Source organism: Hevea brasiliensis, chromosome 1, assembly GCF_030052815.1.
Source record: "Hevea brasiliensis isolate MT/VB/25A 57/8 chromosome 1, ASM3005281v1, whole genome shotgun sequence".
Taxonomy (NCBI): Eukaryota; Viridiplantae; Streptophyta; class Magnoliopsida; order Malpighiales; family Euphorbiaceae; genus Hevea; species Hevea brasiliensis.
In genome coordinates, this window is record NC_079493.1 from 121248707 (window position 1) to 121265355 (window position 16649).

Below are 16649 nucleotides of genomic sequence, written 5' to 3' on the forward strand. Positions count from 1 at the left end.
ACTTTGAGATTGAAATGAAAACTTGTAATTTATTTTCTATGAATTTCTAAATTAATGCAATAGATAATACTTCATTTTTAGATCTCATAAATAATTGTAAATGATATGATACAACAGAATATGATATGGAAATGTGTGAAATGAATATAGACATGTTAACAGGTAATTAGTGGAACCCGCCAGATGCTAATAAAACAGGAGAGGCTCTGTCCGGGTCTTCACAGAAATAAGTTATAAAAAAAAAAAAATTATACACATGGATTACTACTTTTAAATGATATTGAAAGCTTACAATAGATATGATAAAACAAGATAGGGTGCTCGGGCACCGAATGTGGCACTTCTTGCTCGGCTATACAGTGGGCAAGTAAGAGGCGTCACACGAGCCGCATGGAAACAGAAAATCAGACAATAACGATAATCAAGCCACATAATCATTCGCAGACCTTGTGTATGATCCCCATGACTGATCCTGTTGATGCGCATCCTTAAGGAAATTGTTGTCGCTGTTTAGCCATATACTTTCCGATGCCAATTTTCCTTGCAAGACTAGAACAATCTGCATCAAATGGCAATTGTAGAATTAACGCTTAAACATATAAATATTAATTAATTAATGATAATTAACTTAGAAATAAATTATTAAATTTTTTACTCTTAATGAATATGTTTTTTAGTTTCAGTAATTTTGTATCAATTTTAAAGGTTGTTTATAATTATGTCCACCGGTTAAAATTAAAATTTTTATAATTTTTACAACGTAATCATAAAAATATTATTATTTTTTAATTATAAGATTCACATATATGAATTGCATAATTTTTAAAAACATTTTAATTATATTATATAGATTTTATAATTTATAAAATATATTTTTGTTATAATCAGCTGTCGTGTGAGGACATTCAATGATTAATTTTAACCAATTGACACTATTACAATTGTAAACTAACCACTAAAATTAATATATATACATATAGAGAGAGAGACATACCTGACTCATTTTTGGACGATATTTTGTAGGTTTATATACACAAGCTGCAGCACAACGAATCATTCGAATCATTTCTATTTTTCTATAATTATTTTGTAATTTGACATCAATAATATTATTATAATTGTGAGTATCCAAAGCTTGTCTGAGTTGAGCCTGCAACCTGAAATTTAAAAATAAAAAAAGAAATTTTAATTCATAATATCATCAACAATATCATTATAACTCTCTTATTAACTTAATGATATTTGACTTGTTTTTTATTTTAGTTGAAGATATAAACTTATTAAGTTCAATTGTAAAGAAATATAAAGATAAATGGAAAGTCAATTTCTCTGTTACTATTTTTTTTTAATTTACGTACATAAATATTATCAAATTTTTTTTTTTATCAAGTTACAAATTTCATTTGCGCTTGTATATTTAGTATCAAAATAATTTAACAACGATACAAATTTTTCTTGTTTTTAAAAGGGAGAATATAAAAGTTCTAAAAGTAAATATTTTCTACATTTATGTCCAAAAAATTAATTAAAAAAAAAAAAGAATAGCATGTTTAAACCAAATGAAACCTAAGTGAAGGATATAATAATGCATTGATTTGTAAGAATGTGTTGACAGATATAGAGCTGTACTCTGGCTGCAGGAACAAATATATATATATATATATATATATATATATATATATATATATATAAACACGTACCCAAGAAGTCAAGGATGCATATGGATTGAATTCCCTTGCATTAGCTTGTTTCCCAGTAATCAACTCCAGAAGTACAACACCGAAGCCATACACGTCGGTCTTGTCACTTAGCTGGCCAGTTATGCAATATTCAGGGCAAAGATAGCTGCAAATGGAGAAATTGTGTATGAGAAGAACCTATTCGATAAATTTTCCTTACTAATGAAAATCTTGGGAGATGTAATCATGCTTAGCTAACAAATACAATATATACATATCTTACCCAAAGGTTCCCGCTAACATAGTGGACGTCAGGGTAACAGATGAATTTGAAAATTCCTTGGCAAGTCCAAAATCTGAAATCTGAAAAGAAAGAATTGATTATATCAAATAGCATAAAAATCAGATAACTGAGTCTCATTTAAATATTTTATACTTTAAACTGAAATTAGTGAATTTATACTTAATAACAATATTATGAAAAATTCAATTTTATTAATCCAGTCAATAAGGATGTAACTTTTCTTATTTTAATAACTGGGTTTTAATGTGAAAATTTCCTTTTTTTAAAAAAAAAAAAACGTTGGATTCATGAATAGTCTTCATACCAGATAATCCATTGGCTTAGGCTCTAAATGTTTGTTTCTATATATGATCTCAACATACCATAGTGAACATATATTCTCTAAATCCTATCAGCAAAATGATACTTTAGATATCCCTAATAGCTCACCTGGACATCGTATAGATTTTTTTTTAATTTTTTTATAATCCAAAATTTTATTAAGAAAGCAAAACAGAGAACAAAATTAAACCGGCAAATACAGAACTCAAGATGAACAGAACCTTGAACATGGTATAGATTATCTTAAGTTAATCGAAACACTGTCACTCTGTGAATATTGTCTAAATCGAATTATATTACTTATCTAGTGCACGATTCATGCACTACAAATATGTTTTGGACCCGTTATAAAATCAATATTTTAGCCCTATGTGAATTCATTTTTTACCATATATATATATTTTTTCAACAAATTTCACCAAACCTTTTATTTTCTGACTTGATCATCATAGTGAACTTCTTGCTAAGGCTAGACATGGAGCACTTCAAAAGTATTTATACTAAATGCATTAGATTGATGTGTTAGAATGCATCTTTAAAATTATCTGAAAGGGTCTTTAGTCATCGTAGTTTCTAATGATGACTGCCTTGATCCCTTTTCTATTTCAGGGCTCTAGCTAGCTCAAACTTTAAAGGCATGTGATTAAAGCTCTCAGAAAAAATTGCGCAACATTAGAGATTAGCAAAAATTGTGGGACCATGATAAAACTTTATCTCACATAAATCTTACCTTTGGTTCAAAGTTGTGATCAAGAAGGATATTGTTTGCAATGATACCCCTGTGTACGATCTTAGGATTACCTAATCATACATAAATCATAAAATTAAAGTGAAATTCAATGACCATACCAATACCTCAAACATGAAAAAAGAATCTGGCTTATTAGCTAAGTACTCACAGATTTCATGCAAATATGCCAATCCTTTTGCAGAACCTATAGCGATTTTCATTCTGGTTGCCCAATTGATAATCATTCTATTCTGTCCTGCAATTTTTGAAATCTTGTATGTGATTTTGCTTTTCCTTTTAGATACATATAAGGGGAGAGGGTGTTCCGGATTGATTTGAACGATGCTTATTAACCTCCTCCATATGATTATCTACCCATTTATGTCATATTTTTTAGTTGCACATTAGACAAAAGGTAAGGACTCACCGTGTAAATTATTTCGCAAGGAGTTGTTGGGAACATACTCGTATACCAGCAATCTATTGGCTCTGTCAACACAGTATCCAATTAGCTTCACTAGATGTTGGTGATGGGCCAGGCTAAGCGTCCCAACCTCCGTAAGAAATTCTCTTTCCCCCTGCCGAGATGAAAGACTAAGCTTCTTAATTGCAACAACTTCACCATTTGAAAGTGTTCCCTTATAAACTTGACCAAAACCACCCTGGCCAAGGATGTTGACGTTGGAGAAACCACCAGTTGCCATTGCTAGTTCTTTATAAGCAAAGATTTTCTGTGGAGTAATTTGTATCCTCTCAACACCAAGTACAGATTCTAGATTAGTAGTAGCCCTTCCTGTACGTGATGGACAAATGATACAGAAAACATATTTCATCTACAAAGAAAATAAATAAAAATTGCATTTCATAGTTGTGATAAGAAATAGAACTTTATATATAGTACCCTGTAGAGTTTCGATGTCTTTCCAATTCATAATCTTCACATGAGGCATAGTTCCTTCAAGCACTTTAATTATCTGCATGACAATCTTAAAGGGTTATATATAGCAATAATTTATATCAAATAAAATATATTTTGATTTGCACAAAATGCTTCTATTGATTCTCATTTTATATGTCGAGTCCATTAATGAGAATATTGCACATTTATTTTAACTTTATTTTTGAAGATATATGACATTTTTTTTAATTAGTTTAACCTCTTCTCTAACTCTAAAACTTTTTTCATAACTCTTATATTTAAAATATATAACTTCTATTATCAAAAACATTTTTAAGATATATTTTTCTCTCATAAGTCGTATTATCTCGTTATAATCCATCATTTAAAAAAATCAAGAACACAAGTCATAGTAGCATATGACTGCTTAATCATTATGCAAATGAAAAAAAAAATCTTAATCGAGGTCCAAACTCAAAAAATTAACTGTAAAATCATATATATATATATATATATATATATATATATATATATATATATATATATATATATATATATTAGAAGTAAAAATTGCGAAAATGAAATCAAACATGTTAAAAAAAAAAAGCTAAATGATTAAAAAAAAATCAAATATTGAAAAATTGTTCAATTTTAGCAAAACTTTTTAATTTTATCAATTTAGTTTTAAACTAATTTTAACAATTAGGTTAATTAAATAATTTAATTGATAAAAATTATTTTTATATTTTTTAACGTTATTAATATTAATTAATCTTTTTAATTTTTTTATTATTTTAGCAATAATTCTAAAAGAATAAAATAAAAATATTATTATTTTGAAAGTTATAATTAGATTTATTTTAGTTATATTATTTATTAATATTTTATGTTTAAACATTTGAAATTTTTTATGTATTAGGCCTTAAATTTAGGATAAAATGATAAGAAATATGTGAATTAAAAATACAATAAAAAGAGAGTGAAAAAAATTAAAATTAAGATAATAGTTATTTAATTATTATATTTTTTATCAATAAAAAGTTTGCTTAAATTAATTTAAATATTAAAATTATTAAATAAATTAAAAAAATTAAATAGATTAGTTAAAACTGATAATATATAAATGAAAAGATTTAAATAATTTGTTAATTGATGAGTTTAATTTTTTTAATTAAATTTATTGTTAAAATTAAAAATAATATGAAAATTTTTTCATTAAATTGATAAAATTAAAAATTTTTGATTGAATTTATAATTGATATAAAAATTTTGATTTTTTTTTGTTATTTAGTAAAAAAAAATTAAATACTTGTATACACTTAATCAATCATATATTTGTGAAAAAATCTAATAAGATTTTTTTAACATCATCTATAATTTAAAAAATATATATAAAAAAATTATACATTATATTCTCAAACAAACACCATATTTATTATAAATTAGATTTAATTAGATTATTTAACTTAAAATATTAAATTTTTAATAATTAATATTAAAATTTAGTTAATGCAGCATAATATATAAATATTTGAAATATTTTTGTATCTATTATTTTATTATTTTTAGAAGTATTTTCCATATCTACAGTAAATTTTTAAAACAAAATTTTTAAAATATGATAATTTCTTTTTTGTAACAATTATATATTTTATGAATATTAATTTAAATTTAATTTTCATACATATCAATATATTTAGCATAAATAATTTAACTACATATTTTTATTGTAATTTTTTTGAAATATATGTTCATGGATGACATATAATAAAAATAAGTGCAATAATATTAATATCACAACAAATTGATAATCAAAATGAGATAATTAAAATTGAGTTCACATACATTATATATTAATACGATACATTCACAATTTATGCTATTTCACTTGTATTAGGGAACTAAATGAATTTGTAATTCACTTGTTGTCTTCCAATTTTAGCCCTTGTAATAATGTTCATTAATTTTTTTTTTGTTTTTAATTAATATAAAAATCTCTAGACATCATTTTATGTACAATAAAATATTTTTTTATCTTATTTTTGTTAAATTTTTTAATAACATGTTGACCTAGCATTGCTATAAAAAATAAAAATAATATAAATATCATACCTCTCTATTTTTTTTTTCCTTTTTTTCACTCTCTTCTGTGTCTCTCTTATCTCTCTATTCTCTTACATTATCTTCATCTCTTTCTTTCTTCCTTTTCCATCTCTGAAATAATCTTAAAATTATAATTTAAAATTCTTATGAGAATATGAAAATTTAATTTCTTCTTTTATTAGGATGCTTTCTAGATATTAATTTTATTTAACTTAATAAAATAAAAATTTTATAAATTAGCTAAAAAATGGCTTTTACATTTTCCTCTCCTATTAAATTCTTTATCGGAAATTTTACTAAAATTTTATTAATATTTTTAAACTTTAATAATTTCACTATTTATAATCTTTTAATACAATTTTAAAATTCAGAAAAAGGTTATGCAATAATATTCTAATTAGACTATTAGTTATTAATATATAAAATAATTAAAACTTGTCATAATGTATTTTCAGTCATTAATTTTTTATTTTCAATAATTACTTCATATAATATTTTATATTTAATTAAAATTAAATATAACAAAATTTTAAATTTATTCAAATATTAATATTAATTTTAATAATAAAAATATAATTATAATTAATTTAGAAATAAAAGACATTTTTTACAAAACTAATCATCCCTCTTCCTATATTTATGTATAGCGTAGATATTCACCTGTTTCATTGTTGGCCGAGAATGTGAAGGTTTATACACCGAAGCTGCAGCGCAACAAATCATTCTTATCATTTCCTCCTCATTATATTCTTGGAGTCAACAAGATCGTTACATTCATTATCGTCTAATGCTTGCCCAATCCGATCCTTAGCCTGAATGATGATAAGTATTTGTTAATATTTTTTATCAAAATAAAACTTTAATCTTTTACTATTGTTACAAATTATTTCTTTTTCTGCATATGATCAATGTAAAGGCTACATATATTCTACGGAATCGAAAACAATAAATTATCTATAGTCTACATAAAAATATAAATAAAATTAAAAAAATATGTTAAATTATTAATAAATTGACATATTTTTATATATGTCTAATTAATTTATTTTAATTAATTAAAGTATTTTTTTTATTGAGATAGAGCATTTTTCTTTATTATTTTTTATAAATAATTAAATATTTAAAATTTCTATTTAAATAAAGTCCATAACAGCTGTATAAAGCTAATAATTTATTATGGAATTAATATCTGTTAAAAGAATATATATATATATATATATATATATATATATATATATATATATAAAAAGTTAGTGTCATACCCAATTAACAATAGTGTCACCTTTTTTATCTAAAGGTTTTCTTCCGGTAATTAATTCTAAAAGTACAACTCTGAAAGAATAAATATCTGATTTTTCTGATACTCTTTGAATATCACCATATTCTGGATCTGTATAACTGCAACAAAAATATTAGTTAATGTTTTAAAAAAATAAAAAATAAAAATCTTCACTGGTATATTTTCTTAAAAGGGGTGTTTTCTCCATTATATTTTTAAATATTCATAAATACAATTATACTAGATCATTTAATTAATAGAAAAAAAATATCTTACACGTTAGTTCCCCTCAATATGCTGGTGATGTGGTTAACATCACCGGTATTCGGCAAAAAATTTGCGAGTGAAAAATCTGCTACCTGAATCAATGATTTATATAAATTAACTTACATCCAAATATCAAATTTATGAAATTACAAAAAGTTTGTCAATATATTATAAAATATTTTGACATTTAAATGCTAAAATTGTATTTCTTCTGAAAATATTTTACCTTTGGTTCGAAGTCATTATCAAGAAGAATATTATCTGCTTTGATATCTCGATGTATAATTTTAGGTTTACCTAAATATATATATATATATATATAGGTATAAGAAGAGAAGTAAAACCTTTAATGGAAGATAAATTAATAAAGTTAAAAAAATTAAAAATAAATCAAGCCTTAATAAAGTAGAATCACTCACAACCTTGATGTAGATATAATAACCCTTTTGCAGAGTGCATGGCAATTTTCATTCTCTTCGGCCATTCTAAAATTTTATTTTTTTTCTGTTAGACACATATAAAATAAACACAATTAAAATTAAAATGTAAATTTTAAATTAAATTATTAATTATGATTTGATTTTGTTATTAACTAATTTAGGATTTATTCTATTTTCTTTGATAAAATACATTTAAAGAACTGCTCAGATAAACGTGTATGAACGCCTCAGTGTAAACTACAAAAGATAAAGAAAATGATAGAAGAATGTCTGAGTGTATTAGTAAAAGAAAACTCACCGTGTAAATGATCTGTCAAGGTATTATTGGGAACGAACTCTAAAACAAGTAATCTATCGGCTCCCTGAGTGGAGTGCCCAATCATCTTAACAATATTTGGGTGTTTGACACAGCTAAGGTACTCACCCTCCTCCAATTTATCTTCCAACTTTATTTTTTTAAGTTTCTTGATGGCAACATCTTCACCATCTAAGGTTGCCTTGAAGACTTGACCAAAACCACCCTCACCAAGTAGGCAGTTGTTGGAGAAATAATCAGTTGCCTCTGCTAGTTCTTTAAAGCCATATTCCTCATCTTCTGTCTTTCAGCATTCTCAGAGGCCGGTGCATGACTTTGATTCTCCTCCTCATCAGAAGATGAGCTAGATTCAATTAGATCTACGACCGGTGACTGGTAAGATAGCTGTGCATGTGCATCAATTTGATTCTCCTCATCAGAAGATAAGCTAGATTCGATTGGATCTAGAAACGGTGACTGGTGAGATAGAGGTGCAGGTGCATGACTTCGATTCTTTATATCAGAAGATGAGCTAGATTCAATCGGATCTGTCGACTGGTGAGGTAGCGGTGCAGGTAAGTTAGATCTATCATCTGACCAAATTATAACAGGCCACAATTGGTTAGGGCAGAAAGAAAACTCAAAAGTACAACTCGAAAAAAAAAAAAAAAAAAGGAAAACCTCAAAAGTACAACTCAAAAGCCTCTACATTTAAATACCTTCTGCTGAGAAATGAAATGATACCTTCATGGAAGATAAATAAAAGTATAACTCAAAAGCCTGTACGGCTCTATTACTTTAGACTAATCATAAAGTGTCAGTTAAAGCAAATACCTCTAGCGTCAGTACTGATCTTGCTCAAGAAGCAACCCATCAAAAGTGGCAGAGTCGCTCGCTACAGTTTTGCTAACATGACCACTACAACAAAAGTCGGTAATAATGTGGTGGCCGGCGGCTGGAGGCTGAATAGGTCTCTTGTATATTATTTTTGCATATTCTAGCGGAGCAAGATGCAATGGAGGGTGGTGGGTGGGTGCGAACTGCGAAGGTGTAGACTTTTTTTTTCCCTCGAGAGAATGCAAATGTGAAAGTTTTGTTTTTTCAAGGGATAATACTTGCTTAGTAATTAATATATTTTAATTTAGTGGGGGAGTCTTGGAAAATTATTCCAAGCTATTATTTGTCTATTCAATAATGAACTCTTCGAAAAGTAATTGAGGCTCTCCAGTGGCAGCTGGCGGGCGCAACAAAAAAGGACAAAAAAATGTGAGGTGGCAGCTGGATCGCGCAGAAGCTGTCTGGACAGTTTCCATGACGCTCAGGCCATCTGCGTGTCTTCTACGCGCTAGCCATCTGTCTGGACTTTCCGAAATTATGTTTCGGCCCATTACCTCTTTGTTTTATTACATCTGTACACACTATTCATAAAAAAATATTATATTAATATTTTATAATTAAATTGATCTTAAAAAATATTAAAATTTATAATATTATTAAATATATCTCTCTCTTTATACGTGATTAAACAGTCTTTTGACAAATAATTACACATTCAATTATGTAATTTTATTTAGATAAAATATTATTATATTCTTATTTAATTTTAAATTTTATAAAAAAAATTAATAATAAAATAAAATAAAATATATAAGAAATTTTTAGTAAAATGAAAGGCCAATTCATTTCGTTAGATGCATCCGCCACTAATTTTTTTAAGGTAGTAGAGTATAGTTTAATGGAAATAAAATTTATGCAATAAAATTTTCATAAATGAAAATAAATAATTAATTTAGATATATTTAATGAATACATGAGTTTGACAAGATGTAATATTATAGATATTATATATATATTCAATATCAACTCACAAACTTACGATTCAATAATCCATTAGTTTAATTGATGAATAAAAATATCTATAAAAATAATTTAATAATGACATAAAAAACTAATAAAGAATATAAAATCAAAAGAATGCGCTTAAGATACTAAGGAATTCAGTTGAGTTTTCCCAAAATTATGACTTTACCTTTGAAAAGAAGTGCAATTTAATACAAAAAGACCTCAGACCAATAACACAAAATCCAACATCCGTCCAATGGTCTATCTAATATTCCTTATTTACTTCAAATAAACCATTTTCTGTAAATTACAATTTTCAGAAAGTCAGTTACATATCTTAAAATAAGTAATAAATATGAATTACTCAATTTGAAGTTTGAACTATTTGAATTAAATTTTGATTTAAAAATTAAATAAATAAAATTAGCTTTTTTTTTAGAGCAAAGTTAGTTTATACAGTGACCAAGCGAATTACACGAATCAAACTCACAATAACTCAATTTAAACTCATCTGCAAAAAATAAAATTGAAATTCAAGATGACCCACAATTCAGAATAACTCATGTTATCATAACCCATCCACCTCGACCCATTTTCTACATCTGCTCAAACACTCAATTTCTTTATTTATCAAAGTAATGAACAAAGCAACCATATTCACAGTTCAAGTCTTAATTAAAACAACAACAAAAGCCTTTATAGGATTTACTTAAAAAAGGTAGCCTCAAAAATGGATTGTGAAAAGACTAGACCCCTAAAGAGCTGATCCAACAAGCAAGGTCATTTAGCAGTTGAGGAGTTTCCAAAGCTGTTGAACAAAAACGAACTACTATTCAATTTCTTTAAGCCGAGGCTGGCATTGTATCGGGTAGAACAGTTGAGTTAGAATCTGAGTAATATGGAGCTCCATCATATATGAATTTGACGTCCTCGCTCACCCATATACGCTCCACTGCCATATTATCTTGTAGGACTTCAAATATCTGTAACAAAATATTTACATTTTAACACTCATTGCAGTATACTTAAAAACAAAAAACCATTAATCTCGTTAAGACACTCTAATGATATCTTTTTCCTGAATGAGTTGCCCCAAAACTATATTATAAAGAAAATGAATGAGATTGGTAAAAGAAAGAACTCAAAAATAGAGCATAATATATACCTAGCTCCTGTGGACTTACCTGGCTCATTTTTGGGCGTGAACTTTCAGGTTTATAGACACAAGCTATGGCACAATAAATCATGCGTGTCATTTCATCTTTGTTATAGTCTTGCAATTTGGAATCAACAAGAGGCTTGTAATTGCCAGTGTCCAAAGCTTGTTTGAGTAGAGACGTTGCCTGAATTTTGGAAGACTCAGATTAATATAGTGATTGAGAAATTGAATTGCATGCATAAAGGTTACATAGAAATTTTATTAGGCCAAAAAATTATTTCTATTTTATTTTCCAATTGTTGATAATATAATTTTTTTTTCTTTTTCTAAACAAATTCATATTTTTATTTATCAATTCACTAAAAACTGATGTAATTAGTTTTATAAAAAAAAACAAATAATATTCTGTATCTAAAGATCATTGCTAAGTGAAAAAAATAGCTGGCCACTTTAGATAGTTATATGGGTCTTATACATACCGTTTTCATTCTTAGATAGTTACATGGGTTTTATGCATGTCATTTTCATTGTTTCTCACTAAATTAGCAAAAATAATTACCAATATCATAAGAATAGACTAAAACTAATTGAATTAAACAAATAAGCTAAAATGACAAAAAAAAAATGTATATGCATTTAAATATATATAGTCATTGCTTTCATGAATAAATTTTACCAAGGCCTCATCAAATTAACCAAAGAAAGTCAAGAATAATTACAAAAGACCCCATTACAGTAGTTTATGTTCTTTTAAGTTCTTTTGTCCCACATTTAAAACTTATAAGAATTTTAAAGTGCTTACAAGACATTGGTTTTCTTACAAGTCACATTAAGATTTGGAGGAAAGTATTGGAAAGGAAAGGCAAATACAATATTTAAATATGTTATCAGCAGAACAATAAAATGAAGGACAAAAGAAAAACAAAATAAAAGAGTTGGCAATTGTTCTGAAATAAATATTTATTTTTATTATTATTTTCATATTTAATCAATTTTTAAATAAAATTCAGTTTTTAAAGTTTGTCAAGATAAGCAGTTTATTTATGTTACTTATTTGCCCTATCCCAAATCCAAAAATTGTCTTTTGATATATATTTCAAGTTGCTCTACAGAAGTTCAAAACTGTGAGAATTTTTAATCTTTGTTGTTTTCTTCCCTTTTATTTCCCATAGCAAACTTGAGAGGAAGAGCAATTAACACCTGAAAGACAATATCTTCCACACCTCAAAGATTATTATATTCCATTGTCATAACAGGCCCAATCCAGCGTAGACAAATCAATTTATAAGTCAATTTCTCTGTTGAAATCTCCAAATTATCTGAGAAACCATATGCTAATTAATAAGCTAAGGATACAATGATGTAAGATTTGTAAGAATATGTTGAGTGTTAAAGAGTAAGAAAGTGTTTGGAGGAAGAAGTACCCGAAGAGCCAAGTTGCGAGAATCATTGCCTTCCTTTTCAACTAGTTTCCCCGTAATCAACTCCAGAAGCACCACTCCAAAGGAAAAGACATCGGATTTAACAGTGATCTTTTTATCCTTGATATACTCAGGAGCCAAATAACTACATTCAAGAGAAGAACCTAAGTTGAAGAAATAAATTATATATAGCACATAGAAGATTTAAAGAGATTAGGATCCTTTTTATGATTTAAAGAGATCAGGATCCTTTTTATGTTTGTGTAAACATCATATCATGTTAGTCTTTAAACTTAAAATTAATAGTTAAAATTTTTCTAAAAATTAAATTGTGAATTTTAGGAAGAGGTTGGCTACATAATAACATTCAACTAATGGATGGGATAGAATTAACAAATGTATCTTACCCAAAAGTTCCCCTTAGTTTAGTGGAAACATGAGTTTGATAATCCAAAAACACTTTAGCTAGTCCAAAATCTGCAATCTGAAAAGGGGGAAAAATTATACAAGCGAATCAGAATTCCCTCACATAGAAAAGAAACCTCTTAGATTCCCTTTGACTTGACAAAATCATAGTATTAATTAAGCACTGAAGTGAACTTAGTTTGAACATATAAGGCTAATATAAATTAGGGAAAAACTTCCCTAGATTCAGTCCATCATAGATCCAAAACATACACATGTGGATATCACTTATTTTACATATGGATCCATCATACATATTGTGTCTTAGATTCACGATTCGTCGGATATATGCAAGAAATTTAAAATAAATTAATTAGGTTTCAAATAAGCTCAGTACAATAAATAATAATCTGATGACTATCCTTTTCTATTACAAGTACTTCTGTTTTCTAGATGAGGCATAAAAATATAATGAGAATGAGTTACATCTCACCTTTGGTTCAAAGTTATGATCTAGAAGAATGTTTTCGCTCTTGATATCTCGGTGGATTATTGTTTTTGGACCTAAAGACATGAATATCAAGAAAGAAGAGTGAATTTGGCAGACCAATTAACTCTTTAACTTAGATTGAAGTATATATATAGCAAATACTCACATCCTTCATGTAAATATGCCAATCCTTTAGCAGACCCTACAGCGATTTTCATTCTGTTTGGCCAATTGATTATCTTATCTTCCTTTCCTGCAATGTTATTTTCCATCTATCATTCAGTATACTCCTTTTGTTTTATAGATCAAGAAAGTTGTAAAGGGGAAATTAAAGATCGATTTCAGAGTTTCAACAATCCTAACCTCATCTCTGTATTAGTAATAATCACGCATGCTATATTTGGAAGTAAATTAAACTAGGGAAAGGACTGACCATGCAAATGATATCTCAATGATTTGTTGGGAACAAACTCACAAACAAACAATTGATCAGCTTTATCACTGCAATACCCTATCACCTCTACAAGATTCCGGTGACGGATGCTGCTATTGGTTTTAATCTCAGTCTCGAATTGAGCTTGCGCCCCTTCCAATTCCGCCTGTCCAGCAGTATACTTAAGCTTCTTAATGGCAACCACTTTACCATCTGGAAGTTCTCCCCGAAAAACTTGACCAGAACCACCCACACCAATTAGGTTGTTGTTGGTGAAATCCCCAGTTGCCTTTGCCAGCTGTTCGTAAGTATAAAACTTTGGAAGATTTTCAAGGAACGGAAGTGGAGTTTGTCCATCGCCAAGAGGCTTAAGCTCCGATTGCTCTTTTGTAGATGAAGGAGCAGTAGTCTGAGCTGAAGGGGTTTGCTGAGGCCGGCCTTCTAAACAGGGAATCAAAATGAATTTAGCAGATCTATGCGGTCTAGATCAATTATAACACTTTTTCATAAAAACCCAGAGCTAAAATTCCATTAGAGAAAGAAGATGTTCAAGGTCAAAGAAGATATAAACCTTGAACTGCACCGGGCTGCACCACCTGTTGCTGATCTGCAAGAAAATACTTTCAAGAAACGATTCGTTGATGGGAAACATAAAACCACAAAACATCTTAAAAGAAGCGTCAAATTGTTAATAGAGATTGGAAGTCTATATCGATTCATTTTCTAATATACCTTTAGTAGAGCGTCGATCATTGTTCGTCTTCCTATTGAACAAGCCACACAGCCCCATGGCCGCCGGCGAGGTTAATTTCTTGCTGATGTCCTGTTACACCTCTCAGTTAGAGAGAGAGAGAGAGAGAGAGAGAGAGAGAGAGAGAGTCAAGGTGTTCAGCGACCTTGGATGAGGACAGGTGGATTTTTGGGCCTTGTAATGCTCATTAGCAATTTAAAAAAGAAAAGGTAGTAAAATATATTACCTGTCAAATTTATATTTGCTTTTGTATTTATCTTTCTTTAAGGGAAAGTAGACGGCAATTGGTAAGAAGATGGTGATTAAAGTAGCACAGCCTGGTTGGAAATTTCTTAATCTATTTATGATCGGCTGAGTGTATACACTGAATATAAATTAAAATTATTTTTATAATATTAATTTTATGAAATTTAAATTTAAAATTTTATAATTTTAAAAATAAATTCAATATTGTTGGGCTAAAATTTGATGGTGATCGAAACGTAATCTTATATCATCATTTTCGTCTCATTAAGTTATAGATTGAAAATTATTTTTTATTTTAATTTTATTATTTTATAAACTATTTTTTTAAAATATTATTTTATAAACTATTAAAAATCATATTTTAATATATTACTAAAATTTGAGTATTATTAATTAATAGTTTAAAAAATAACATTAAATTTATATTATGTATTTTAAAATAATATAAATATATGTATTTTATTAAAAAAAATTATTAATAAAATTTATCAAATTAAATAAGTGAATCTTACGCGTCACAAAGTTGTGTCGATTGTAATTGTGAATCTAGCTTACATAAGATTATTATTGGGGTTGAGCATTCAGTTTAAATCGATCCGAATTATCAAAATCGAATACCATATTTTAAAAATCAAATCAAATTGAAATGTGTAAAAATTGAAACTAAACCAAATCGCTTTAATTTAATTTGGTTCAATTCAAACTGAACTTTTTAGATTTTGATATTTTTTCTATTTAGACTTGTTTCCAAGTTACTTAATTCGATTTTATCTTTAATTTGAACTTAATAATTATTAATCAATAAAATTAAATAATTTATATATATATATAAACACATATAATTAATAAATTTTCTATAAAAATAAAATAATTCAATTTAATTTAGTTTAACTAATTTTTTTTAAGTTAAATCAAACTAAAATAATTAAAATTTTTAAAATTTAAAATCAAATCGTATTAAATAATCTTAAAAATTAAATTAAATTATTAAATTATAATAAATTAATTTAATTTATTCAATTTAAATAAAATAATACTCACCTTAACCATTACACAAAAAAGTGAGGGAGAGCTTTTGTTTGTTTTTTGTTATTTATTTTTTTATTTTTAAAAAGTTATTAAGACACGAAACTAAGACGAAGTAGACCGATCAAATCCCAGAGGGAAGTGAACGAGATTATCATTATTGGATAAAAGTTTAATTTGGTTAATATTCAGTTACATAAAAATTAAAAATTTTAATTAATTTAATTTTATAGTCGATGAATTTAATAAATTTACACAAATTTCAAATATATAAAAACATGCTTCAATAGAGGGATTAAAAAAGTATTTTTGACATTTTATGAATTATTTCCTAAACTTTATAAAAAGTTTTAATGTTATTATTCTCTCTAAATTCTTTTATCTCCGTCTCTGATTTTTCTCAAGTTTTTGCATTAATTTGTCTCAAATTTCTTATTTTTCCTTTTTTAAAGCCCAACAAATTCCAATAGTGAAAACCTTCTAAAAGAAAATCGAACTTCGATCATTTTTTGCAACTTCTAAAAATCTAATTATATATTTTAATATTTGTTTTGAATTCA

At 27.0% G+C, this 16649-nt stretch overlaps 1 protein-coding gene and 1 non-coding gene across 5 annotated transcripts in view; both read right to left on the reverse strand.

Moving 5' to 3' along the window:
• LOC110650630 (probable serine/threonine-protein kinase PBL5) overlaps window positions 1–14994 on the reverse strand; it is an 86519-nt gene extending 71525 nt beyond the window's left edge. The window contains exons 1-8 of one of the 4 annotated variants that reach the window (XM_058149731.1): window positions 14799–14994; window positions 14638–14673; window positions 14067–14504; window positions 13800–13886; window positions 13637–13707; window positions 7591–7673; window positions 7298–7433; window positions 6792–6847 (exon numbers count right to left, since the gene is read on the reverse strand). In XM_058149731.1, the coding sequence (XP_058005714.1) occupies window positions 6792–6847; window positions 7298–7433; window positions 7591–7673; window positions 13637–13707; window positions 13800–13886; window positions 14067–14504; window positions 14638–14673; window positions 14799–14856 (965 nt within the window). In that variant the 5' untranslated portion in view covers window positions 14857–14994. Of the gene's footprint in view, window positions 1–6791; window positions 6848–7297; window positions 7434–7590; window positions 7674–9150; window positions 9484–13636; window positions 13708–13799; window positions 13887–14066; window positions 14508–14637; window positions 14674–14798 lie in introns of those variants that run through there. The other 3 variants (XM_058149725.1, XM_058149728.1, XM_058149715.1) reach the window with 3 other exon arrangements.
• LOC110633445 (uncharacterized) lies at window positions 16–1690 on the reverse strand. The gene is made up of 2 exons (XR_009150001.1): window positions 995–1690; window positions 16–559 (listed from the first exon to the last, which is right to left on the reverse strand). It is a non-coding gene; the product is annotated as an uncharacterized LOC110633445 (transcript).
• Window positions 14995–16649: the final 1655 nt, after the last annotated feature.